This window comes from Zeus faber (genome assembly GCF_960531495.2).
Source record: "Zeus faber genome assembly, chromosome: 13".
Taxonomy (NCBI): Eukaryota; Metazoa; Chordata; class Actinopteri; order Zeiformes; family Zeidae; genus Zeus; species Zeus faber.
Genome location: NC_137198.1, coordinates 20,013,415 through 20,040,914, shown reverse-complemented (window position 1 = coordinate 20,040,914; position 27,500 = coordinate 20,013,415). Strand labels below are relative to the sequence as shown.

Here is a 27,500-nt window from a genome sequence, read left to right as displayed (position 1 = left end):
CATTTATAAATATATATATATAAATATATATACATATTATATACTGTATGTATATATTATAATATATATAATAATATAATAATATATAATAATATAATAATAATAATAATATATAATAAGATATATAATAATATATATATATAATAATATATATATATATATATATACACACACACACACACGCACACACACACACACACACACACACACACACACAGTAGTGAGGAACACCAAGACACAGACTTGGTGTCTGTTGACCCAATACAAACTTTTAAAGTAGTGAAGAGTAACCTGACCTGCATTTCTCATTCTTAACAATTGCTGATTAAATGAACCGTGTGTTACCATGTTTGTTTGGAATGTCACCCTGTTTAAATGTCATGTTTGCACTTTGCCCTGTTTGAATTGTATGGTCACTCTAGTCCGTACCGCTATCTTTCGTTTGAATGAACATCGGGTCAATCCAAACTTATGTCCTCAGCGAAAAAAGCTTGTCAATGGTCAAACCATGGTTCCGTGCCATTCCTTATCTACCGCGACTCTTATCGCACTGTGGCAGCCATTAAACCTCCTCGCCGACGGCGCATCCCGTTCCTACCTGCGAGCACATGTCCTGGGGCTTGCCCCCGAGGCCATGGGGCATCTCCCGGCAGCGCGTGGACAGGTTGAGGATGGCCGTGGCCGCCATGTGGGCGGCCTCTATGTCGTGGGTGTAGTCGAAGCTGCTCTTGCTGCAGGTGCTGCTGGCGCTGCTGCCCCCGCCTCCGCCTCCTCCTCCGCCACCTCCTCCCCCTGCTCCGCCCCCGCCGCCACAGCTCAGACTGCTGTTGCAGCTGCTGGGGGCGTAGGTGCTGGTGGTGCTGCTGGCCGAGCTGGAGTTCTTGCAGTAGCGCTTGGCTGTGGGATAAATCACACATCGCGGGCGAGGGTCATGTTAGCTTTGGCTTTGGACCGTTTGACGCTGGTTGTATGAAAATGAAGGAAAAACCATAACCTTAAAGCTGACTAAAATGAGGGAACGCTACCGTCGTATCCCTTGGGGGAGGTGTCCCGGTGTCCGTGGACCTTGGGTGCGATGGCCCGCTTGCCGTACACGTGCTGGCCGCCGCCCCCGTCGAAGGCACTGTAGTCAAAGCTGGTCTTGGAGTACTTCTCCAGCTCCTTGGCCAGGTTGGAGCGGGGCGTGCTGGTGGAGACATTGTTCTTGTCACCATACTGTGGATACTCCAGTTGTTTGACAAAGCACATAGGCCTGGAAAAATAAACGACCATGGGTGTGGAGGTTGGACCGAGCTGCTCAACATCGCCCGGAGGACGGAGGGAGGGTCGGGACAGGGGTGGGGGGTGGGAGTTGGGGTCAGGGTGCTTCGGTGGATGGAAGGGATTCGCGTGAGGGAGGTGACGTCGAACAACAGATTCTTTGACTCTTTGAGCGAGAAAATGCTGCTTCTCTTTGCGGGGTCACTTAAAATAAGAAGGAAAACATTTTGAAATCTCAATTTGACTGCTGAGGGACAAAAACGAGAGGAGCAGTGATGTCAGGAAATGGTCGAGGTTAAACGTACTGCGATTGCGGTGGTAATGTTGGCCGTTGCAAATTATCCTAACCCTACCGTACATGTATTTGATTTTCAGCTGATTTAAAGAACATACCCCATGGTTTCTCAGCTCCTCGTCGATAAAAACAGGCAACATTGAATATCCACATTACTTTTATTACACATCCGTTTCTTTTGATGTGCTCTTGCTTGCTTGATACGCTTTTTATAGTCTCAATCCGAGACCGTGCAGAAATTAATTGTAAGATCTTGTTGTTGATATTCGCTTTAGATACAAATACAAAATCCACAATTGCTCATGACTTTTCATCACAGCATCCTCACGACTATCAAAGAGGCTCTCATTCAAACAAGTATGCCGGAGTATAGCAACCAGGATAAATGAGGCCAATTTTGTTAAAATCCAATAAAGCAGTTTGCCTTCATAAGTAAACACAAGAATGAACATGCCGCCCCTTAAAAGTATTCTCAGGAGGACCGGAGAACACAAAACAAACAACAAGAAGCTCCGTAATCGTGTTTAAAAAAAATAAATAAAAAATAAAAAAAGAGAGGGAAAAACGAACAAAACACATCATTTTAGCATTACTTCAAAACCTTTTTCAACGTGCAAATTGCCGTGAACAAATGGTCGGTTCATTGCCAGACTTTGCCCACATTTGACCCGTCGTCTTAAATGTTAAAAAACGCTCCTCCTTTAAACTATCTCTAAGTCAGTGACCCTGGCTTTCATTATAAATGTTCTTACGCCTTTGGAACAGAGACGAACACAGATTTGGAGGCAGAGGTTGACAAAGGGGAAGGTATTAAAATAAAAATGTGTATCTTTGGGTCATCTGCTTTCCCACCCCGCAGGCTAAATGGCCTCTAAAGATGGGAATATATTTCAATAGTAATGTGGGTTTTTTTGTTTGTCTTTTTTTTTTTTTTTTTTTACGTAAGGATGAACGGTACCTTAACACGCGGTCGGAGGTCTGGTTGGGCTTTGGACCGTCACAGCTCTGGTGCTTCTCTTGCGCTTTGGCGAGTTTCTCCGCCGCCGCGATGGGACAACCTGACAGACTGAACGTAGAAAGGGGAAAGTCAAATGGCACGGCCGCGCGGATGGAGTCAAAAAAGTCCCAAAAACGTCACAATCCCGCGTCTGGCCGTGGGAGGAGGGCCGGTCCTGTCCGCGCTATCCGCCTTCAACCGTGTCCATTTCAGAATTGTCAGACCCCCTCCTTCCGGCTTCGGAAAGTATCCGGTTAAAAATGGAAATGTATTCATTGTTGTACAACACTTTTGAATAACAACAGCTGGTGGAGTTCCGGCTGAGCGACTGAAGTGAATACTCCGGAATAGATTTTTCCCCAAACGGACAAATCCGCCCATTTCCATTTCCTGTCGATTTTTTTGTCGTTATTTACATGCACCCACCCTCAACCTCTGAACCTCAACCTACCCTGTATACATACATGCATAAGATTCGACGGCGGAGGGTGGGGTATGGGGGGCGTTTCTGGAGGTACGGATTGGAGATACTCCTCAAAAGGCGTCTCTGCGCAACTCTTGTCCGACCAAAACACGTCAAGAGTCCATGTTGCTATCCTAAGCTCCCATTATTCTCCATTCTGTCAGACGTTGCCAATGTCGGGCGCCGGTAAAAAAATGGTCTCGGACAATGGCCCGAAGCCAATGCTCGGTGTGTTCATGAGTACCTGTCAGTGGGAGGCGGGCGGGCAGGTGGGTTTTGTGAAACGGGGGTATCTGCTGCAGGGCTTCTTCCCTCAATCAACCATCGCTGGTGAAAGCGATAATCGACAGGTTTGGCTGTATCTTATCCCCCCCCCCCCGCCCCTGACTGGGGCTCTGCTGGGAGGCGAGTCTGGTCCTCGCAGATCTGCTCCTTCCCCCGTCATCCCGGCTGAGTGGCAGGAAGGTGCTAATGGCTGCCGCTCTGCCCCGACTCCCAGAGCATCTGCTGCGGGTGACACCCCTCCTTCACTGTCACCTCGCACCTGACAGCGGTGGCAGCGGCGTGCTGCTATTTCCGTTTTTTCCAACCCCCCTCCCGCCCCGACCTGCACCCGGCGGATGCCTCTTTCTTCCCCGCCGCCGGCAGGCGATAAATGATTCTACGGCGCGCGCGAGGTGCGAGTTGTCACGTGCCGATCGTCGCCGATTATCTTTAGATATTTCTCGTCTAAGCTGAGACCCGGGAAGATGAAGTCGAGTCGCGTTCAAGAAGGTGAACGAAAGATGCCGTCAACAAAACCGCACACGGTCAAGACTGTTTTATTTGAGACTCCAAAAAACAAACTCAAGGATATGATCACGTAAAATCCAGACGATAAACTCAAAACAGGCAAAAAAAAAAAGGAAGACAAAAAAAAAAGTGATGCAAAACGGACAGTGCCACTGGTTTTGGTTCCGGCGGGGCAGGCTGCCACTTACCTTCGGTGGGAGTTTCTGTTGCTATTGACATGGCCGCGTCCCGTGCAGCCAGGCGTAGGACACTTAAGAACATTCTCATACATTGCCAGAACTTGGCGCAGGCGGGGGGGAGTGGCGAGGGGGGGGGGGGGGGACAGGAGTGAAAGACAGGGAAGGTTAGGAGCCCCCACAATCACACATGAGTTCTATTAGTATGTGAAGCAGTTTGGCATTATAAACATCATTAAGAAATGAGTCAGTGTGAACCCAAATGACCTCTTCTTCATTTTAATGAACACCAGGCCTGAAAGGGGGAGCAAGGTTTCCCACCATATTGCTTCCACTTATCCAGCCCTTCCAAATTAGTATTCATGGAATAGGGACAGTCATGAATAAAAGAAAGTCATTTAAGTCTAATAGGACAAAGCCAGTGAGAGACAGACGAGAGAAGAACTTTTCGGCAGGCAGCGGGGAACAGAGAAGCCAACAGCTAGCAATCATGCAAAGCACAAGCCCCCCGAAATCAATAGCCAGGCAGACGGGACGGAATGCAGCTCCTTGATAGAGTACGCTCCGTTATCATTCGCACATTGTTAGGAAGGGACTGCAGCCTTCAATACCATTTACCATTAAAACAGTCCATAACTGTCTCCCATCCCCCCGGCAACCGGCCAATTAGATTAATGATCTACGGACGTCCGAGAGGACCCGACGGAGCACCGCGGGCGGGAAGGAAGGAGCGCGAAGGGGGGTGGAGGTGGGGTAGAAGGGAAGGGTCGTCTGGATGCCAGCGGTGCACTGGGTGCCGGAGCCCCCAAGGCGTCAGCTTCATCATTATCACCCCCTTAAACTTTAACCCCTCGTCATCCTCCCTTCCTGACACGCTAATTAGCGTTGGGTGCGGGTAATTGGACGAGCAACAGCACCTCAACACGCCGGGAGCGGCTGCATTATATATTCCAATTTCAGCCCCCGTCCTTCCGCAAAGCGCGACGAACGTCGCACAGGCTCCCAAAAATGTGCGGGGTGGAGCCTGGTAGGATCCACTCAGGGGAGGAAGAGGAAGGAGGAAGAGGGGGGCTGCCAGCACTGCGGCTGCAGGGAGAAGCTGCAGCACGCCGCTACGGCGTGCAACGCCGCGCCAAGGTAAATCACATTAACGGCATAAAAACAAAGCTCCCCATGTGGACTGATTCAATATTTGATATTCTACAGGAAGAGAGAAAGAAAAAAAGAAGAGCTGCAACGGGGCGAAACAGCGAGAGGGGAATTAATGAATTAATGAGACATAATTTAATCGCCATTTTTCACATTTCCCTGGGAAGGAACGGTCTTGCCGCACTGTGTGATTTTCCAAATTAAATGAAGCCGTTGCATTAATAATACATTGTCCACTCAGCTCGGCAAACGCGTTAATAGGGCGGACGAGGACCCCCTCCCCCCATTGCTCAGTCTTTTCCTCCCCGCGGGTGCTGGGATGGTGTGACACGCACGCCTCGTCGCCGCTACATGGCGATGAAGGGGTGGGTGATGTAGGGTGGAGGTGGACGGGGGGGATTGGAGGGGGGTTTCTGTCTGCGCGGCAGCATCGACTGCGTATCGACAGGAGACATCTGGCCACTGCCGACTTCATGGTTGTTGCTGCATTTTTAAGCAGGGACCTATCGATAGCCTTTACCCCCACCCGACGCAGGTCACCTTCCCACAGCAACAACAGTGACAAGCCTGCTTCTGGCCGCTTATATGTTGTGTTTAAGTATAAAAAGCATCTTGACGGTTAATTCACTGAATACAGAGCAGCCAGATGGCGGCATGAACCACAAAGAGTTGGAGGAGAACTTTTTGTACGGATCACAGTGTGCGGATGATATCGTTTCCCCCCAGAAAGCAGCCTGGATCAACACGAGACGGTGCAGGAGGGGAGAGGGAACAGCGACATCGCATCCCCAAATCTCTGGTGACAGTCAATTCGATCCAATCCCAAAAATAATTTTTTTTTTGGGCACCGCTCTCAGTCAAGGTTACGCTTTTGGGGCAGGGAGATAGATCCTCAGATCAAGGAGCAATTTGCTGTTCACATCAAGATAATTTTCTTTACGTTTTTTTTCTATGGGACGGCCAAATATATAGTGTGAGAGGTAGAGATAATCGTGGCCACCTGAGCTGACCGTGATCGTTTTGAAAAATATGATTCCCCAGTCATTGTTTCCCCACAGCTAACTTAAATCATGATAAAATAAGGCTACGATCAGTTGACCTGTGGCTGAGACGTGATGAAGATCACAGTCCATTTGGAGGGACAGCCTGAGCGACTCGCCCCGGCTCAATGTTAGCGGGTAGATGAACTCTTTAATGAGGGGAAAACAAACTATTATTGGCGACAGGGCAGAGTGAACACGCTCCGTGCATGCAGGAAGGGTCGTGCGGCTGAATATCTCCGCTGCCGCAACAGTGGGTGGGATCGTCAAGTGTTTTCAATCACTGTCAGTCAAGTCAACGGAAGAGCGAGCCGCATGCAGTCAAGGAAATCATTGATTGAGAGCTGTTGACAATCCCACCCATCACCCGCCACCCTCATTTGCACATCACTGAGGCCTCATTTTCCGCCTCATCACCGCCACACAATCGACAGGCAGGCGACCAGCAAGCACAACCACCACACCCCCCTCCCCATGCAACTGGCAACCCGTCCGACCTTTCACTGTATCTCTCATCCCAAATACATCTACTCTGTGTATACAAAACACACACACACACACACACACACACACACACACACACACACACACACACACACACACACACACACACACACTCACAACCACGCACAAAGCAAACGTGCAGATTACATTTTGTGCAGCTGTCAACCAGTTCAACAGGCATTTAGCAGGTAAAAACAAAAAAGAAATACTTACTTTCTGGCGGCACCCTGTCTTTGTGCGGACAGCCGGACAGGCTCCGGTGGTGGGGGTACAGGCCGGTGACGTGACCCGTGCCGTCGCAGCCCGGCGTGGGACACCGGCTCTCCTTCTTGTCCCCACGGGAAGAATCTGTGTGCAGGGGGGGGTGGGGGTGAAACATAACATAACATATAATATTTCGATCCAGGACAAAAAAAACAAAAACATGGACGCTGACTCTACTTTGCATTGCATTCAACTGTGACTTTACGACCACTATGTGAAAGCAGGGTCTCTCTGACTTCGGAAAGTTTACTTAAGTTAAATGTGAGACATTAAATCAGAGGCCATATACATCAGCCAGTATAGCGAGCACACACTGGTTTAAGGATTTTAGTCCCTTTCATTACTTTCTTAAGGCAATTTGCTTCACTGTGCATCAGTAGAAATTGTAAGGAGATAGATAGATTTATAATCAGTATGAATAAGAGGAAATGATAATTAATAAATGATTGTATAGCGTTAATACGTATATACATAATACACAGGCAGGACATAAAAAACATACTAATAATATGTCTAGACATAATAGACATGATAATACATTTATTATAAATGCATTATCAATGTATTATTATTATACATGTGTAAACATTTATAATTATCATAAATATATTTATTTATATATTTTTTTCTAAATCCATTCAACTTATATATGTTCCAATTGTTTTGCAGTGCTTACTGTATATATACTGTAGCAACATCGGTTGCAGATCATAAACACGGGGTACCCACACACACATGCTTAACACTCACACCAAACAAAACCCACAAATAGCTTACAGACAGACAGTAACAGACAGACAGGCAGACCCACACATGCACACACGCACACACACACACACACACACACACACACACACACACACACACACACACAGGGTGAGATTGTCTTTCCCTTCCCAAAACCTGGGTCTCGTATTCCTTGAAAACCCTCATCAGATAAGGTTACCGCCAAAAAGCGCCCATGCCAAGCCATGCCAACTGGAACTGTGTCTCAAAGCGACCTTCCACTTTCGAGTCACTTTGTCTTGGGAAACAATCCGACAGTTAGTGCTCAGTACTGTAGCTAGTTTAGAATGAGCAACTTTAAAAAAAACAATCTTACTATGAATCACTTTTCTTCAACGATGAAATCGGGGAAAAATTTGCACAACTTCCCGCAACGTCCCACAGTGCACATTGATCAGATGGTATGATCAATTTGGGGCCAATTTGAGTGACAGCGACTCTTTATCAGGGAGCCAATATGGGGAGAGACGGGGTTTTTATCCTGCCCTTAAGAAAGACAGACCACTAATTAAAGTTTTACAGGCCTCTGTAACCTAGTACCTCCACCACGGGCACTTACTGCAGCACCACAAGAAAAGGAAAAAAGACCCAGCAACCCAGGGGCAGAGGACTGAGAGGAGGGCAGGAAGAATAATAGCACACCAGGAGAGGAGAAGGGCATGGGGGTTGAGGCAAGGTCAGCAGTGAGAGATGGCTGGGAGCACACCTACACACACATTAGCATGTACGTCAGTGTGTAAAACCCAAAGTCTGCCGCATTAGGACATCATTCATCAGGAATAAAAAAGTACCTCATTATCCCCCATCGCCTTCATCTGTCTGTGTCATGCCATGGCATATGAATTGGTGCATAGTGGCTGAGTCATGTCTGGCTGTTCCGTCTGGCACCAGTAGGATAAATGTTGCGCTAAGACAGACGAGAGCGCAACCGCTCGAGCTGCACGTCGATGGCGATTTCATGAACACACAAGATATACGCACCAACACACAAACAAAACACAAGCAGCCCTCCCCCCTACGCCCACACCCACAAGCACAGGCACAGGCACTTATACGAGCACATTTGGCTGCACCTCTGCTCGCCACAGTCTCAAAGCGGGAACTGGAGGCAGTCAAGTGGAAGGCACATTAGAAAGCAGAGGATATTGATTGTGGCCGGGGACGCTCCGCGCTTTGCATAGCAAATAGCCTCCATTACCATACCATCTCTGGGTAATTAATGTGCAGTCAGTGGGCCTGTCGTTCGTTATCGGTCATTGTGATACTGTTCAATTTCCATCTCTGCCTTATGCTTTCTCCTACAGAGTCCCCTCCACCCACCACCACACACACACACACACACACACACACACACACAGGCTCTGGTTTTATTAATCGCACACAGGATCCCTGGTCAACGAGTGTCTGCCACTATCTCGCCCGAGGATAGATGTTATCATGATACAACTGTCTCGTGTCCCTTCATTATTCCAACATTAGCCAGACATGGGGCCATGAGGTGCTCTTGAAAATTTGCATTTGTGTGGCATTTAAGTTGCAATATGTACCTGCTGTGAGTCGCCTGGCATTTAAGGGTGCGGTGTGAACCTGCTGAGAATCAGGATGTGCATATTTGACATCTCTATCTGATCTCTTTCTTGGGGCAGCCTATGTGCACCTGCTGTTACAGGCACGTCTGGAGGATTAATCGGGAGTTAAATGAGATCCCCCAGAAACAGGCTGGTGTACAGTAAATGCCAAATTCCAATGTCCTTCTGACCATATGTTTCTCGTATGTGCCTGGGTTTAATGTAGAGGCAGAAATAACAGTGCACTGTATACTGTACAGCATTTTGTAAAGCTGCTCTCTTGGTACATCATAATTTGTTCCCAGGGATGCGTCAACTGCGTCAAGTGGCATGACATGAACATAATAAATATATCTAAAAAACTCTTCCCAATTCCCTACAGAATGGTTCAATTTCAAAGGCAGCCAGCCCTTCTTTATTTTGTGGCTTCCCTTCCAAAGTGCTTGCACAGGTTTAAAAATAGGCAGCTTTACCCCAAGCTGCATCGTAGGGATGAGATTTGCGGTCCTAACAGGCCGTGCAGATTGCCATTACTTATGCCTGACAAGCCTACCCTCTGATGTTTCCATGCTGGCCTATTTTAACAACATAAGCTGCTCCTGCCTCTCCCGCTGCTACCAATATGTGAATTTCCAAATTGGCTGAAAAAGCTTGTATTGGGGTTATAGTGAGGTTTCCAGAATGCACACGCACCGTCTAGCCTCAAAATAGGATACCAAGATACTATGCCAAACATGGGGAGAAAAATAAAAACCAACATTCTACCTGATCTTGTAAGATCCAGTAAATATGCCTTCTCTTGTGGAAACAGGGCCACCAAAATGCATTTCCACATCATGTCAGCCAACAGGAATTAGGGCTAGGTGTTGCCTATGATCTCACGATATGATATGCGCATTAACAAGAAGTAAGTCAAAATATATTGTGATATCGATTGTTTTAGCATGGCCCAGGAGGAAGAGCCTTTTAGTACACTTGGTGTCAGTGCATGCGTAATTAAAATTACTACTCACCTTTATGGTAGAAGGGCTTCTTCATTCCGTCCGGTAGCCGGGCCTTGCGCTCTACACCGTAGCCGTTCCGCGAGCCATGATCCTCGTGGCCGTACCTTACCCTGGCAGCCTCTGCTGCCATTTTGTCCCGCATGGCCTTAGCGCGCTCCGACTCCAGCGCAATGGCCTTCTCCAGCAGCGATAGGTTTCCCTTTGTCATGTCAAACACCTCCTCCGACCGGTCCGACGTGACTGAGGTGGTGTCCTCGTCAAAGTCCCGGTGATTGTTGTGATAGCGGTCGTCCTGCGCGCAGCTCGAGAAGGCCTTGGAGCGCGGGCTCAGCTGCTCCTCCAGCTTCATGAGGTTCACCATGTCCGAATAGTTCCTATCTAGCGTCCGCCTCTCCTCGTGGCCCTGGTGGAGGTCGTCGTAGCCCAGGTGGTGGGGCTGCTGGTGGGCATCCCCTCCCACGTAGTGGTTCTGCTGCGGCGGCCCGGTGCGGTCGGCGGACTTGGTTTCACTGAGTTTCCGAGCCAAGTCGAAGCACTGGTTCCGGAGGCACTCTAAACTGCTCAGACACACCTCCTCGTCGCTGTCTTCCATCTGCCCGGCGGTCTTTACCTGTCCGTTGCCACCACCATGTCCCCCGTTACGTCCGCAGTCATCCTGCCCGTGCCCGCCCATCCCGTCTACGTAGTCCTGTCCGTCCAGGTTGTCGGACAGCATCGCGCCGTGGCCCTGCGCCAACAGTTTCAGAGAGTCCACCGTCTCCCGCACGACGTCGCTGTCGACGTCCAGACTGAGGTCACCCTTCTGCACCTCCTCCATTTCGCCGTCCCCGTCCTCCTCCTCCTCTTCCTCCTCCTCCTCCTGCTCGTCCTCCTCCTCCTCCTCCTCCTCTTCCTCTTCCTCCTCTTCTTCCTCGTCCTCTTCCTCCTCCTCCTCCTCCTCCTCCTCCTCGGCGCTGTTGGAGGAGTTGCTGTTCATCTCGGACTCGGTCATTGCGCGGTAGGCGGCGTCCTCTGCGATCTTGCCCAAATTCAGCAGGGACTTGGCCACCAACTCGTCGTAGTTCTCGTACTCGTCGTTGTTGTTGTCGTCCTTCTCCGCCGTCGGGCCAGGCTTCGGGTTTCCGCCGCCGCCGCTGCTGATGTTGTTGTTGTTGCCCTCGCTGCCCTCACCGCCGCACATCAGATCGTCCTCTGTTGGGAAAGAACGACAAACCCCCCCAGAACAAATGACTTGTAATTTAATTTTGCTTATTCTATTCTGCTGGCAAATCAGATTTCTGGGCTTGGCCGTCTAAATTGGATAAGGAACCCTTCGTTTCCCCTAATAATTCACTTAAAGAGTTTTAACAGCGCCTTGTGCCCTGAATCGGGAAACAGAAAAGGAAGTTAAATATAGTGGTTTTGGGAAAGTTCCAGAGAAAGATGATTTGGTAAATGTTGATTAAATAAACAAAACGGAGGACTTAATCTGTGGTACTGCCAACCGAAGAACTCATTAGCAACCTTTAACCAAAATGTAAAGTTATTAAAAATTTTACGGCTGCAAGAGACTGTTTCACCGCCGCGAACGTGGTGATCTCTAATCCCAACGACTGCAGCCTTGAAATGAAGGGGCTATTTCGCATGCGTTTGCGGGGCAGCGTGGAGTTCAAATGTGAAGAGTTAATGTGGTGTTACGTCCGCAGCAAGATGAACCTCCTGTCACTCGCTATTCATTGTTTTCCGGCCAAGACCCTTCTTTCATTCAATCAAGAGGATCTTTAGAGTTCTTTTCACTGCCTAATTGATTCTGACAGGCTACAAAAGGTTGCCGAATCTCTTCCCTCAGTAATTTCGAGCACTTGCTCTTTGGAGCACATCCAATCTCCTCTCTTCGCATTTCCGCCCCGAACAGTCAAGAGCACATAGTGGTGTCACTATTCGCCACTTACATTCCTACAGAGGAACAAAAACCAAACACCACAAAACAAACCCCTGGAGATCCACAGATTTCTGGACGGATTGAAAACAAGAAATCAGATAAGCCAGCGCTGAGGTAACGGCCCCGTAATGAAAGACGAACCATCGCCAAGGTCTGAGAGAGAGATTCAGCGGGCAAAAAAACGAGGGGTACAAAGGAGCCTGAGCATATATGTTTTTCCGTCCAGGAATAACTGTTAGCGTTAACAAGCTACACCCGAGGGGCCAGCTGTTGAATTTGAATCCCACCTTGACCAAACGAGGCTCTTTATACACATATTTTCTTGTACTGCAGACTCGGTATTAAGCGGGTAAGGTACACACACACACACACACACACACACACACACACACACACACACACACACACTTCACATAACATTGACACTTGTAGTGAGTGCTCTGGACCAGGAAGTGAGAACAGTCACGAATGGCCGGCCACATATTATTTCCACAGCGGAAGGTATCTCACAGCTACTCCCTTGTCCCGCACCAGAGGGGTTTAATTTTTGACGCAATGAAACATGGCACAGGAAAGCAATTTAGAGAACAATCAGGGTACACAAAGGGGGATGTGGAGGCAAAACAGATTGGGGAGGAAACACAGAGTCCTGCCCCTGCCCCCCGAATTGGCTTTGGATTAGCTGCGGAGCGGTGTGCATGCCACACCGCGCTCACAATGCCACCTCTATTATATTCACCAGATTGGAATCGGACGAGCCACCGTCCCACACCTCTGTCTTGGGGGCGAGCGTAGGCGCTGAATGGTAAAAGATGCATACACAGTAGAGCTAAAGGGGAGGCACTGGGAAGTGTAGAGTAGATGTGGAATAGAAGCGGTGAATAATCGGGTATAACCTATAACAACTTATGGATGACAAAGTTGAGAAACGAAATCTACTGTGGTCGTAGAACCAGCATCAACCCCTGAAGGAAATCTGTTTCAGTGGCTGAATTTTCCTCAAAGGTATTGGACCTCCATGACATTTGTGCAATGACTATGTAATGTATTGTAGTACTGTACTAACATTGTAGACACTGGTATAATATACTAATAACATAGTTATAACTTATCCATTGTTATCCATGGCCATATTATTGTATACATATTTATTCATGATACATATTCAGTGTATGCATTTATTTTTATATTTTGTATCCACAGACATACTGCAACCATAATGCCATTTAGCCCCATCCTGTGCATAGAACCACTTTTTGTGTATTCTGTATATTTTTGTATATTCTTTATGCTAATTGTCTCAACCCTCACCACGACAAAATCCTAGTATATGTAAATTGTCATAGCCGAATAGATGATTCTGTTTAAATACAACTGTAAATCGTATTCAACGGAATTTCAACAAAGCTGCTGAAAATGCAAATCGGATAAGAACAGTATTCTATATTTGTATTTTTATCCATCACATCTGTTTATTTATTTCTAGAAATATTAAAAACATTGCTACCCAAAGAAAATCTATGTTAAGAAATTAAGATCTGGAGCTCCAGACATTATCGCCCTCACTCCGTGGAGGTACTCGCCCCGGCGGCCGATCCCCGACACCACGGGGCCCTATACGCCGGATCCTAATGAAGGCACGTTGAGCGGAAAGCGGAGGGCGTTCACACCTCGACACAAAGGAAACAGGAAGAAGAAGAAGACACTGCATCAACACTTTGGGGCGGGCTGGGCGAACAACACGCCACTGTCTCCCAGCATCACTCTTAATTGGACTTGAAGGCACTGTCAGCTCCAATCTGAGACGCAGGGGGGAGGCTGCTGAGAAAGCTGCCAAATCCTGGGTGATGGGCCACGCCGGAGATAACAGAAGAGGGCAGGAATCTTTCCCAATCTCATGTTATTTTTGTTTCTTTCACTCACCTTCTTCGACTTCCATCATGTGTTACCATGTGAGAGGAATTCTGTCACGATTTACGAATAATTGTTACGGAATCCAGAAATTTGTATTAAGATTTGTGAATGCAATTTATTCATTTATTCAAGATTCATTCATATTTTTAATATAATAATAACAATACAAATAATATATTTAGTTATTAATTTATCAAATTGGAAATGTTTTATTTATTCGCCTTTATTTACAATTGTCTTTTATTTTTAAGAATTAGATTCATTTTATTTATAATTAGATTTTATTTTTTCCCTTCCCTATTTTTTCCCTTCAAGATCTGGATCAAAATCTGTGAACCTCACAACAGAAAAGGATAAATATGTCTCTCCATCCACAAATAAATGATCTTAGTTGTGTTTTTACAAATAAAGGTCATGCATCATTTGTATGTGATTAAATACGTACCGTGCAGCATATTGTGCTGTCCAGGGGAATTTCCCAGCATGCAACGAAGGAAAACTTTTGGTTCTGTTTTGGCTGCGCGTTAAAGTGGTTCTCTGTCATTCAGTTATTTATTTATATTAGATTGTGTTATGTTATAGCTATACATTATAGTTATTTTTTAGTTATAGCACCACTTCTGAGGTGACAGGTCAGGGGAAGAGACTTAACCCATTCTCCAGTCAGGGGAATCTGTGTCTAAATGAAGGGAGGAGTAGGGGGTGATATCATTTCTTTGTAGAATGAGAGATACTGTATATATACAGTTTTGTGGTTTTCCATTCACAAACCCTAATGCAGATGTGTGGATTTCTGGACGTCTATTCGGGAACAGTGACACCTGACATTCCTTCTGTATGTCCATGGCCAAGGCAAAACAAAAATCTTGATTTTTCCCACTGGTGAGATCAAAGATTTTCTCAGGCTTTTGTTTAAAAAAAAAAAACAACAAAAAAAACATTTCAACGGCCTCAAAAAAATAATGACATACTTGTACGCTTTCCAGCGCGATCCAGTGCCTGTTGTGAATTTTAACTCTATTTAAGGCTCAAACCAACATCTGCGCTTTTATTACTGTCTGACATCTCATTATCTGAGTTAAAATTCTCATTTCGATGCATCCATCAGGTTTGGGCCGTCTTGGTGGAGTTTGGATTGGGCTTTACTCATATTCCCGAATTGAAGGAGTATTTCTCTCTGAGTAAACAGCGGCGCGACAACGGTTTGCTGTCAGAGCGTCTCTCTCTTCCAGGTGAGCGGGTTTGATCTAGCACTCGAAAATTCTGTTTCAGCCGCAGTAGCCGCTTGTATGAAGATATTTTGGGGAAAAGCAACATGCGGGAATACAAAGTTTAAATAACTGGCTAAATAAATAAAATAGATTGCCCGTAAAACAAACAAGATCAAAGCACCGAACAGTCACCGTTGGAATAATACTCTTCAATTATTTTCCTTTTTTTTTTTTTTTACTACGTTTCTATTGTCTCATTCCGATGCAAAGCACACTTAAGGCACAATCATTTTGGAAAATAATCTTGCCCACATTCAGCCCCTCGGAAAATGGATGCAAGGGATACTGATGAAACGGTGATAAAATGAATAAAATGACAAAACAAAAGGTAACAGAAAAGGAGCTCTCCATTTGAAATCAAATTGAGTTAATAATAAGCGCTAAATCGAGCAACATCTTTGTGATATAATTGAGGGGAATTTGTGGCGTATGTGAATCTCTCATGCAAGACAGCGCAGCCCTTTCTAGCCTGTCAGGTTTATTAGTACTACATCAGAAATAGAAAATGCAAACTGTATAGTAACCAGGGTGCTGGGAAGTGGTGGCCAACCTGTGGTCCGAGGCGCCACATGCAGTACATAGCCCCCCCGGGATGTGGCCCTCCGACCGATGATGAAGAAATGAAGATTTATCCAAAATGAATTCGTGAATAAATGATGCATAGCTTGCGGAGCGGGTTCTGTCAGACAACTTGACGGCGCCACACACTTCCATGACCATAATTGGTCGGCCTCTTCAAGCAGTCAATCCTTCCTGCCCTACTTGCTTTGCTGCCCGCTTGCTTGCTGCGCTCCTTCCACCTCCCCTGCATCCACCTGTCAGGCTCTACTCTTCTATCCAGTGGGGGGGATTCATGCTCATCGCTCCTCTTAGCCGCTCCTTTATTTCTAGATCATTATGTATGCCTGTGTTTTCTGTACACCACACCGGGAGTGATGAGCAGTAGAGCCCAGACGCCCAAACTCAAATGATGAAAATTAAATAAAGAGCATTTGAACGTAAATCTAAGAGTGGTCTGTCAGAAATATAAATGTATTATAAAATATTTATATTTATTGAAAAAAATAGTTTCTTAAATGAAGCCTAACTTGTGATTTTCTTTCATAATATTAGATAAATAGGTTAATTTAAATAGTAAGCCAATTTCGTCACCATTGCTCTTGATCGGCCAAATAGATGGACGACATCCTCTTTGGATCAAAGAATTATCTACTTTTCCTCCAAGCACAGCTAACGCTGCAAAACCCAAAACAAGGAGATTGGTTTTAAATCTCATCTTTCTAAAACTCCTATTTCCCGCCAGTAGTAGAGAATCACCACAACCAGCGAAGAAGCCGAAAACCTCCTCACCTGTTCCACGGCCCTGCTGGCCTCCGTCCTCCTCCCCGTCCTCGTACTCCACCTCGTCCTCCTCTTCGTCGTCGTTGTCCTCCTCCTCCTCCTCTTCATCCTCCCCCTCCTCCTCTTCCTCCTCCTCCTCCTCCTCGTCCTCCTCCTCCTCCTCGTGCACCCTCTCCTCGCCCCCTTCCTCCTCTTCTGGCTCCACCTCCTCCACCTCCTCCTCCTCCTCCTCCTCTTCTTCCTCCTCCCCCTCCACAGCCTCCCCCACCTCCCCCCTCCCCACCGACCCTTCGCCGTGCTCCTCCATCTGCGTCCCGTCGCTGTACTCCGCGTAGCCGGCGCCGCCCACCCCCGCCCCTTCCGCCTGTTCTTCTTCTTCTTCCTCTTCCTCCACTTCGCCCTCGCCCTCCTCCCCGCCGACCACGGCTCCCTCTTCCCCTTCCTCTTCTTCATCTTCCTCTTCCTCCTCCTCCTGCCGGTCATCCATCTCCTCGGTGCCGTCCGTCTCGTAGCACTCCTCCATGGTGGAGTTGTCCATGTCGTCTAGGTAGGAGGTCCTCTTGGGGGACGGCTCCAGGGACGGACGCTCCAGGCCCTTCCTCTTCTTGGCCACCGGGCAGCCGTAGACGCTGCGAGGGCGAGATAGCAGAGCACAGCGTTAGCTTCCACCTGGCAACAGCCGCAACTGATAATTTTATCATTTTGTGAACGCCATGCCAAGACACGAGCAGGCTGGTGTCACGGCTCCCAATTTTTTTTTTCGTCAACAACGTATGGCACCGGCACTGCACCCATTTCACGTCAAAACATCACACGCATAGATGGTTGGTTTCAATGGTGACTCCCCCAAACACTGGGGAGGGAAAATAAAATGAACCTTTATTGGATCCATACATCACCATTTTCTTTATATGACTGTGCATATAATCCCATTTTGTATCTTCTGTATATATACATATATATATATATATATATATATAATTTTTTTTTCTTTCAGACCATTACGCTTTTTTTTATGCAAATTGTACAGCAATGCACCAAACCCCGCCACGACAAACTCCTTGTCAATATAAACTTGGCTGAATAAACACATTCTGATTAATCACCCAATGAAAACATTGCATTTTATTCAGAGGAATCCCAACCCCGGCTGCCGTGATTGCAAAGGAGGTAAAGAAATATATATATATATATATATATATATATATATATATATATATATATATATATATATTGGGGAATAAAAAATAAAAACGCTTATAAATGTTAAATGATTTTAAATCAATCAATCAACCAATCAAAAAATATTACTATTATTAAGACAAAAAACTAAAATTAAACCAAAAAAACCTTATACCTTAAACCTACTATATATATATATATATATATATATATATATATATAGTTGTCATGGCATCGTTAATATTCAATGGAGAAAAAAAGGACAATTTGTTCTTGGGGGTAAAAAAGTGGAGAGATCAGTGTTGCTAATCCACCAGCACCATGTTGTGTTCTGCGGACTGAGATGCCCTTGCTCTGCTCTGACGTAAACCAACTGCGGCAAAGGAGCTACAGCTCGGAGAAGACGAGCTGTAGTCTGATTAATTGAATCTCACCTCCGGTTTCTTAATGTATTCCTCGGCTCCCCCCCGGCAGCGCGGGGGTGGGGGGACAGATCCTAATCTGATAATCTGATAATCGGTGTATTGGCTCAGGCTATTGATCACAGGGGGGCTTAATCCATTTCAGTCATCAATCCTTCTGGGGTGTGGGGGGGGGGGCAGGAGCAACTACCTTACCTGCACACACACACACACACACACACACACACACACACACACACACACTCCCGGGCTAGGGTGTAAGACAGCCAAACACGCTTTGGGCATGTTCACTCAGGCGTGAAATATCCCTGATTCCTGATTTTTTCCTTTTTTTTGACAACCTCTGGTTATTTCGCCGCTTTAGGGGAAAGTAAAGAACGTGCTGCAGTGTGTGTCAACGGAGAGAGAGAGGGAGCGAGAGAGAGAGAGAGAGAGGGGGGGGGGGGGGGACGGCGGTCATTAGCGCTGAAGGTGTGGAAACGGAACCGTAGGAATCTGTTCAGGCTGCTCTTGTTGCGGCGGGTGTAGAAGACCATTTTTGTTCCCCCCCCCTCCCCCGTCGCGTTTTTCAGCGGGAAGCGGAACGTGTCATCGCGTCCCAGACCTCTGTCTCCGTCCACGTGCGGCACACGTGCACTCTCTCTCTCTCTCTCTCTCTCTTTCTCGTCCCTCCCAAACGTCCACCCGTCAGTCAGCCTCCAGTCAACGGGCAGGCTCAATCTTGCCTCTCGATTCCTTCATGGTCTGACCCCCTGCGCCCACCCCCCTCACCCCCCCCCCCCCCCCCCACCCCCTGCCCCCAACTCCAACCACCACCCCCCGACCACCACCGCCTCCATCCGAATGCCAGGGCCTCATTTCATTAATCTGAGCCCACATGGAAACTCATTCCCTTGCCTGACAGCCAGACCTCTCCCCCTGGGCGGCGGCGATGGAGGGGTGGTGGTGGAGGCGGGGTCCGCGGGCCGGTGGGGGGCGGTGGGGGTGGGGCGGGGGGTGCCGCTGCCGCTGCTGCCGCGGCGCTGTGATCAATAGTGCTTGTGACCAAACATCTCAAAAGCACATTAAAACGCCACTCATCCTGGCCCCGTTCCGCAGCCCTCTCCAAATAAATCAAGGGCCGGTCCCAGCAGGTTAGCGGAGGCTGCTGCCAAGGCAGGCAGGCTGGCTGGCAGCAGAGGGGGATAGGTGAGTGTGTGTGTGTGTGTGTGTGTGTGTGTGTGTGTGTGTGTGTGTGTGTGTGTGTGTGTGTGTGTGTGTGTGTCTAGGAACTGCAGATAGAAATTACCCCCTCCTCCTCCCTTCCCCTCCCCCCACCCCCGCCCTCCCCCTATCGCTCCCTTCTCACTCTTCTTGTTCTCATCGGCTGGAGCATCATGGCAAAAGTTTGCCCGGCTTTCGATGGACAGAGCGGCGGGAGCGTGAGAATAAAATGTGTTCCGTGCGGATACGGCTCGATAGCCGTGAATGCCACGTCGCCTGGATTCATGTGTACCCTTAAACCAAACGCCGGTTTATTCAAATGCTAATTGCTCCTGCAAACGCTGCCTCGTGAACGGAAAACATACTTTGTTGTTTTCGACGCCCGGACCCTTTTAAAAGGGGTCAAGTGCGCTTAACTCCTTTTACTATCAAAAAAATACACAAGCAAAGGAACCTTTCTCACGGGGAATCGGGAACGAGAGAGGATCAGGGGGAGGGAGAGAGAGGGCGGGAGAGGTTGAGAGGGCGAGAGGGCCGGGGAGCGTACAGTAAAGGCACAGCATCTGACACGAGAAACGGAGGACGGAGGGGGAGGGGTGGGCCTTAGACAGAGATGTGATTGGGCCATTGTCAGTCTAAAAAATGAACAAAACCACCACCGCCCCTTCTTCATGGGCCGGACGTTGCACATTTATTTGTGTGTGTATTTACTTGTTTATTTTAAATTATATTGGTCCACAAGGTGCGCCGGCCCACCTGGGAAAATGCACGGTATGCCCGATTACCAGTCCACAGTTTGGCCCGTGATGCCTCTAACGCCAGAGTTTCCAAAAAAAAAACTCTTCCGTCGTTCCAGACCACGGCATTATGTTAATCGTGTTTTTTCCCCCTCCATCCCACTCATGAAAGAGACATACAACAACGACGACAACAACAACAACAACAACAACAACAACGACGACCAAGCCGGACTCCGACCCGTCCCCTCAGTCACGGAGCTGTCACGCTTGTTGTGACATGGCTAAGCGCTCGCTCACTATCCCCTCTGAATGTCCGCAATGATGGGGCCATGGGAGGCCCCCGCGAGGCCCCCGCAGCGCCCACACCACCGAACCACCCACGCCACCACCAGCACCACCTTCCGCCCATGCCCCCTTGTGTTAGAGATACAATAAGCGGATGGACATCGGCGGTTGTCGCCCGGGGATCGCGCCGGAGGCTTCAGCTTTTTTCATATTTTCGTCTCGGGCTTTTTCATCCCTCCGTCCTCCCGTCCCCCCGCCCCTTGTCGGTGGAACCACAAAAAAAAAATCCTTCAGCAGGAGTGTGCCTCGGCGTGAGAGGTAGTAATCACACGAGGAAAGGGCTTCATATCGCAAAAAGACCACTTCATATTTTATGGAGTGGGCTCCTCGCCGCCACTAGACAGAACAAATTCTATTACGGCGCGGGAACAAGTGGCCCTCTAATGCTACGGGGGGCGGGGGGAGCCCTGTCCCCAAAAAATGTTGCGGGAAGGAGCTTGTTGTGCAAGTGTAAAAGGAAGGAGGGGAAGGGTGGAGGAGGCGGAGAAGGAGAGATCCCGTTCGGCTAATTTTTGGCGACAGTTGAGGGACTGCTGGAATGCGACAGCCTCGCTCTGCGCCTTTATTAGCCCTCATATAAGCGGCTGTTCTCAGCGGGCGCCAAAGCTTTAGCCGGTCATTAGCATCACACGCTATTTGTCTCCCTGACACCGGGATGAGGCGAGCGGCGCCTTCCTCCTCCTCCTCCTCCTCCTCCTCTTCCTCCTCCTCCTCCTCCTCCGTCTACCCCACCTCGCCAACAACTTCAGCTTCCAGCCTCCGTTCCTCCATCGTCACCCTTTTGTTTCTCGTTGGTCACTTACTCTCCCCTATCGTCTCGCCTCTCGCTCTCTATCTCTCTCTCTCTCTCTCTCTTTCTCTCTCTCTCTCTCTCTCTCTCCTTCTCTCTCTCTCTCCCCCCCTCTCTCTGTTTTCTCCTCCACCATCCTCTCGGACCGGACCCTGCAGCGTCCCCCAATGTCTTGGGCCAAACCCCAGTCGTCTCCAACACTTCCACCACCTTGCACCTCCATTCTTCTCCTTCAGCTCTCCCATCTTGGACCCGCTCCCTCTCCCTCTCTCTCTCTCTCTCTGTTATTCCTTCTCCCTCCCCTCCACCATCCCCACCTCCGCCCCAAATCGTTGCTCTAACCCCATTATGCGCCGTCGTTTGCACCTCTTTCCCCTTCCATTCTTTTATTGATTTCTCTGATGTAGTCTTAGGTTTTGGACTACCTTGTATCTCTCTCTCTCTCTCTCTCTCTCTCTGTTTCCTTCTCCACCATCCCCACTATCGCTACCTCCACCCCAAATCGTTGCTCGAAGCCAATTTTTCTCCAATGTTTCCACCCCGTTCCACTTCCATTCCTTTCCTAAATTTCTCCAATGCAGTCTTCAGTTTTGCACTGTACATTGCCTTGTACATCCCTCTCTCTCTCTCTCTCTCTCTCTCTGTCTCTCTCTCTCTCTCTCTCTCTCTCTCCAGACAAGCGATGGAGAAAATGTGCACCACCTCTGGCGGTGCCCCCTCCATATCCAGCTAGAAGATCTATAGACACGTGTGGCAGAGCCCCGTCTCCATGGTGATACCCTCCAGAAATCCGTGAGGGATTCGCCATCCTGGCAGCGAGGAGAAGCGAGGGGAGCGAGGGGAGCGAGGGCGGCCGAGAGACGGCAACGGTGACAGACAAACCCGAAAGGAAAGACAGAGATTGAGTAAATGAGAGGTGCTGGGAGAAACACAGGCTCGGGGGGGGGGGGGGAGAGACGGGCCGCCGCGCGCTTCTTAACGGGCGCGGCGATGTTTGTCTATACACATCATGCACGAGCACGGGCGTGTGGGGGTGTCTGTGTGTGTGTGTGTGTGTGTGTGTGTGTGTGTGTGTGTGTGTGTGTGTGTGTGTGTGTGTCTGTGTGTGTGTGTGTGTGCGTGCATGAGCTGGAAATGCAGAAATATGTCATAGGGGAGTGACAATGCGCGTGCGTGGGGGAGTGAGCCGGGATATAAAAAATAAAAAAAAGATAGAGAGAGGGAGAGGGAGAGAGGGAGAGAGGGAGAGAGGGAGAGAGGGAGAGAGTCGCCGAAGAAAGAGGATCATTTCAGAGCTGTCAGGCTTCTCCCGCTAGCGGAGGAGAACAAAAGAGCGTCTTGGTGCAGGAGGCTCAGCGCATGGCACTGCAATTTGGGGCGTTTTCTGGCGGCTGGGGGCTCCGGCTCTCATTTCAGCTCATTCACACCCACACACACACACACACACACGCACACACACACACACACACAGGCACACACACGCACGCACACACACAGATCTGTCGATCCTGAGATGCAAAAAATTCTGCAGATATTCACGACGGCCCGACCCCAGTCGAAACATCCATAATAACACGTGTGGGGCAGAAATACGTTGGATTCCAGCGCCGAAGCGATCGACGAATTCACCCGGAAATCTGGGTGAGATGTGGGGTTGGGGGGGGGGGGGCGAACAGCGAGCTGTATAAATGGAGTGCAGCTTTGCCGCGACACATTACGCTGCGTAATTTCAATGCAGCCGCATTTACAAGGAAGGGAATAATGCCAAAGCCATTACAACACTAATGTAGCGCCGCTTTACAAGGCGGCGCTGGAGTTTATGTGTCCGAGAGAAGCCAATGTAGCACGGAGGTAACCAAGACGCGCCAGCCCTTGGCAGACGTCATCTGGTACAGGGGTTCTCAACGCGGGGTCCGGGGACCGCCCCGGGGGTCCTTCGAGAAGTTCCAGGGGGTCCTCAGCAAAACGGTTGGACTGAGGCATCTGCAATAGACAGACATTTATGGGAGTTCAAACTCCCATAAATGTCTGCACCAGTGAAATTGTCAAGTCTCTACAGTTTGGACTAAATTCCTCCCTCTTCCTTCCTCCTTCCTCCTTCCTTCCGTCCCTCCTTCCTTCCTTCCCCCTTCCTCCTTCCTCCTTCCTCCTTCCTACATCCTCCTTCCTTCCTCCTTCCCCCTTCCTCCTTCCTCCATTCTTCCTCCTTCCTTCCTCCTACTTCCTCCTTCCTTCCTTCCTCCTTCCGCCTGCCTCCTTCTTCCTTCCTGCTTCCTTCCTTCCTCCGACCTCCTTCCTTCCTCCTTCCGCCTATAATCAATGAAAAGCTACCCAGATTGGAGCATCAAATCAAATGGGGTCTGCGGCCTAACGCGCATCAAATTGAGGATCCTTGATATGAAAAAAGGTTGCGAATCACCGACTGCGTACACTGGCTGAATATGTTCATACAGTATGAACCTATTCCCCATACAGCAGGTGTAAAAGCGTTAAAAAGCAACCTTTTCCCCCTGTAATGCACCTGCAGAAGACATTATTTTCAAAAACAATTACAAATGAATTGAGAACAGTCCAACGGTTTTGATCTGCCGCTGTATTTCATTACAAATAAGTGGTGTTTCAATTTCTTGATATACGCCCAAGTCTCTACTTTGGAGCCAATAAAACCCGGTTCCACACTCCAACAATTCATCATTCAGCATTACCTGCCATGCCGGCGCTCACCATGGCCCTAACACTTACTGTAAACAGTCCCTCTCCCTCTCTCTCTCTACGTGCTTCCAGTTATCAATGCAAATGTCAATGTAAATGTCAAGAGCTCCGGAGCGAGCTCTCGGCCCCGCACTCGACTCCACTCACAGATGCCGCCGAAGGTGAAGAGCCCGTTCCCGGTGGGCATCAAATAGGGCGCCGGGGCTCCGAACCTCAATGGGGACCCCTCTCAGGGTACCTGTCTGTCCCGGTCAAACAGTCAAGTCCCTGCTGTTTGGACTCAATTGTATCTGTGTATAATTCTACCCCTATATGATCGTACAATCTTCGACGCAAAACTCGTCAAAATCTTCTCAAATGGGGTCCGTGGCCTAACACCTGTCAAACCGAGGGTCCTCGACATTCAGACCGTTTTTCCATGTTAAGGACCCTCGGTACCGTCGGACTGTGTTCACATGGGAAATTTTGGTGGGAAAAGGTTTAAAAACAAACCTTTCCCTCCATAAAGCACCTACAGTAGACACTTGAACTTGAACTATATACAACATACTGTATTACGCTATATTGGAATATACGGCAAAACAAAATGGTCAATGTACTGGTGTTGCTTTGGCCTATTTAACTTCTAGGGATCCGGTAGAACATCGATGGGGGCGCGCGTACCAGCTCATTCATGTGATTTGATAATGGAAGTCCCGAGCAGCGGAGCTAATCGGGGCAGCGGTTTCTGACGGTGTAATGCGGCTATATGTCATCTCGGAGCTAACTTCACTCCTGGATTAGCCAGGTAAGGAGTCTCTCCGCCGCCGTAATGACTTCAATCAATCACTCGGCGGAGAGGCGTGGAGAGGGGGACTCGGGGGCCGCTAGCCCACGAGCCGGAAGGAATTCCTTCCTCTCGTCGATTCCATTTCCCCCCGCATTTAGCCGTAATGGATATCGGAGGGGGAACCTTGTTGGTTAGGGGGCGACACAGGGGCTTTTTTCTCACAACCTGGTTCGGTCGGAATGCGCGCGATCGGGGGAACCGCTTTCGACATGGAAGTGACCGTGAGAGGAAAAAAAAACAAAAAAAACATTCAAAATTGAAAAACCCAAGAGCGAGAATCCGAAAGGCCGGCGTCCACCTCCGTCAGGTTGTTTTGCGGCGCTCCGCTCCGCTCTTTTACCCAGTTCCCTGGCTCCGTCCCCACAGCGGATGAGGGCTCTTGACATTGATGTAATTTTGTTGGCAGCTGCTTTGTCGGGGAAGGGGGTGGAGGGGTGGAGGGTGGATGGGTGGAGGGTGGTGCAGGGTGGTGGCGGGTGGAGGGTGGTTGGCAATGTAGGCGGTGGGGGTTGGGAGGTTTTTGAGAGGTCAGAATGTGCCTGGCCTCGAGTGGGCCCTAAGTGGGTATGCCGGCCTCACAAAACCCCCTCCCCCCACCCACCACCACCACCACCACCCACCCACCCACCACCACCACCCTCCTCCACCCCCCTCCCCCACGTTGTGCCCACATCCCTCTGGCACGCTGCATTCACTGCACATGATATGTTATTCCCTTTGATGTGTCTCCTCCCGGGGAGGTGGGGGTGGCGGGTGGCGGGGGGCGAAGGCGGGGAGGAAAGAGAGCGAGCGAGAGCGAGAGAGAGAGAGAGAGAGAGAGAGAGAGAGAGAGGAGGATGAAAAAAGCGTAAACACCACCTGTTTATGTGATGGCGTAGCGTTGGAAAGGTGGATTTCTGGCTCGTCATAGCGGGGGGGGGGGGGGGGGGGGGATACAAAGGGTTTGAAAAACCAAAAACGAACGAACGAACTGGCACCGGAAGGAAGAATGGTTGGGGGTGAGGGGTGGGGCGGGGGTGGGGAAGTTGCGGGCGTGGTGGATTGGGCGGGGTTTGGCTTTGGAAGCGTGATTAAAATGTGTTGTGCTGGGGTGTCTTTTGGGGGTGAGACAGGCAGAAGCCAGCGACGCCGTTCAGCGCCGCGGTGGAGCACGTTGGAGCACGGTGGAGCACGGTGGAGCAGTGTGGAGCAGGGTGGAGCACGGTGGAGCACGGTGTCGTGGACGTCGCAGGAAAAACTGTCAAATTGTTCCACGGCCTCGGGGAAACAAAGGGAAGGAGACAGAAGCACCTGAATGTTCCAATGCCCCCATCCCCTTCCTCCTTCCTCCTTCCTCCTTCCTACCTCTTCCTTCCTCCTTCCTCCATCCGCCTTCCTCCCCCTTTCTTCCTCCTTCCTCCTTCCTTCCTCCTTCCTCCTTCCTCCTTCCTACTTCCTCCTTCCTCCTTCCTTCCGCCTTCCACAATCCTCCTTCCTCCTTCCACACTCCTCCCTCCTTCCTCCATCATCCGTCTTCCTCCTTCCTCCCCCCCCCCCCCTCCTTCTTCCTTCCTTCCTCCTTCCTTCCTCCTTCCTCCTCCTCGCTCATCGAAAACCATCCTATTAAATATGGAAATTTGGGTTTCAGCGACAGATACTTCACAGAGGGGGGTTGATGGCATCCATTCTCCTCCTCCTTCTTCTTCTCCTTCTTTCTGGAAGGGGATGTGGCAGATTTTGATGAATGCGACCTTATCTGGATTTGCACATGGAGGGAGAGCAGGGTTGCTGAGCTTGGCGGGGGTGGATGGCTGCCTCCCCTCTCTCTCCTCTCGCTCGTCTTCACTCTCCTGTTTTTCTTTTTTTTTTCTTTTCCTCTCTTCCTCCTCCCTCCAAATCTTTCCTCCAGGACGGTTTCGCTCTTCTCCGGCTCCGCCGCCTCCCCCGCCATCCACGTAACCTTTCCTCCTCTCGCCGTCAGCCTGCGCTACGCCCAAGACGCGCCATTGTAAACCCCCTCCACGCGGGAGCCTTCTCCCAAATTCCTCACCCCCGTCGCCACATGCCGTCACTCTCTCTCCCGTCACCGCACTCATCCTGAACACCGTTATCCCCTCCCCGCCTTTCCTTCCTCCTCTCGTCCTCCCTCCCCCTCGCCTCCCCTCCCCTTCCCCGTCTCCTCCCTCCTCCCGTCTCCCCGTCCTGCTGTCGCTCCGCCTGGTTCGCTACCTGGCCCGCTTCCAATGCTTTTAGTGAGAGCTATCTGTCAAGCTATGAATAATACAGGCCCAAGGCTGGCGCTAGCTCGCTAGCTAGCTACGTGGAATCCAAATGAGGTCCACGGCAGGAAGAGAGCACTTGACTTTTAGCTTGGCAACACGCTCTCCCTACCAAGACAGGCAATTACTCAGCCCACAGCCCCAGCTGCAGTCGCGGCAATCATAAACGCAACCCCTCGCTTCCCCTGTCTGCACACACACACACACACAGCAACACACATACGGACACACAGACACGCACGCACGCACACACACACACGCGCGCGCACACACA

The 27,500-nt window shown here is 49.4% G+C and overlaps 1 protein-coding gene across 1 annotated transcript in view; it reads right to left on the bottom strand.

Moving 5' to 3' along the window:
- myt1lb (myelin transcription factor 1-like, b) overlaps positions 1–27,500 on the bottom strand; it is a gene marked incomplete at both ends in the record, with an annotated part of 61,082 nt that overhangs the window by 18,734 nt on the left and 14,848 nt on the right. Inside the window, 7 exons of the mRNA XM_080013064.1 lie at positions 599–897; positions 1,026–1,252; positions 2,514–2,621; positions 3,996–4,086; positions 6,890–7,024; positions 10,308–11,458; positions 16,802–17,374. Coding sequence (XP_079869190.1) covers positions 599–897; positions 1,026–1,252; positions 2,514–2,621; positions 3,996–4,086; positions 6,890–7,024; positions 10,308–11,458; positions 16,802–17,374 — 2,584 coding nt within the window. The remainder of the gene's footprint in view (positions 1–598; positions 898–1,025; positions 1,253–2,513; positions 2,622–3,995; positions 4,087–6,889; positions 7,025–10,307; positions 11,459–16,801; positions 17,375–27,500) is intronic.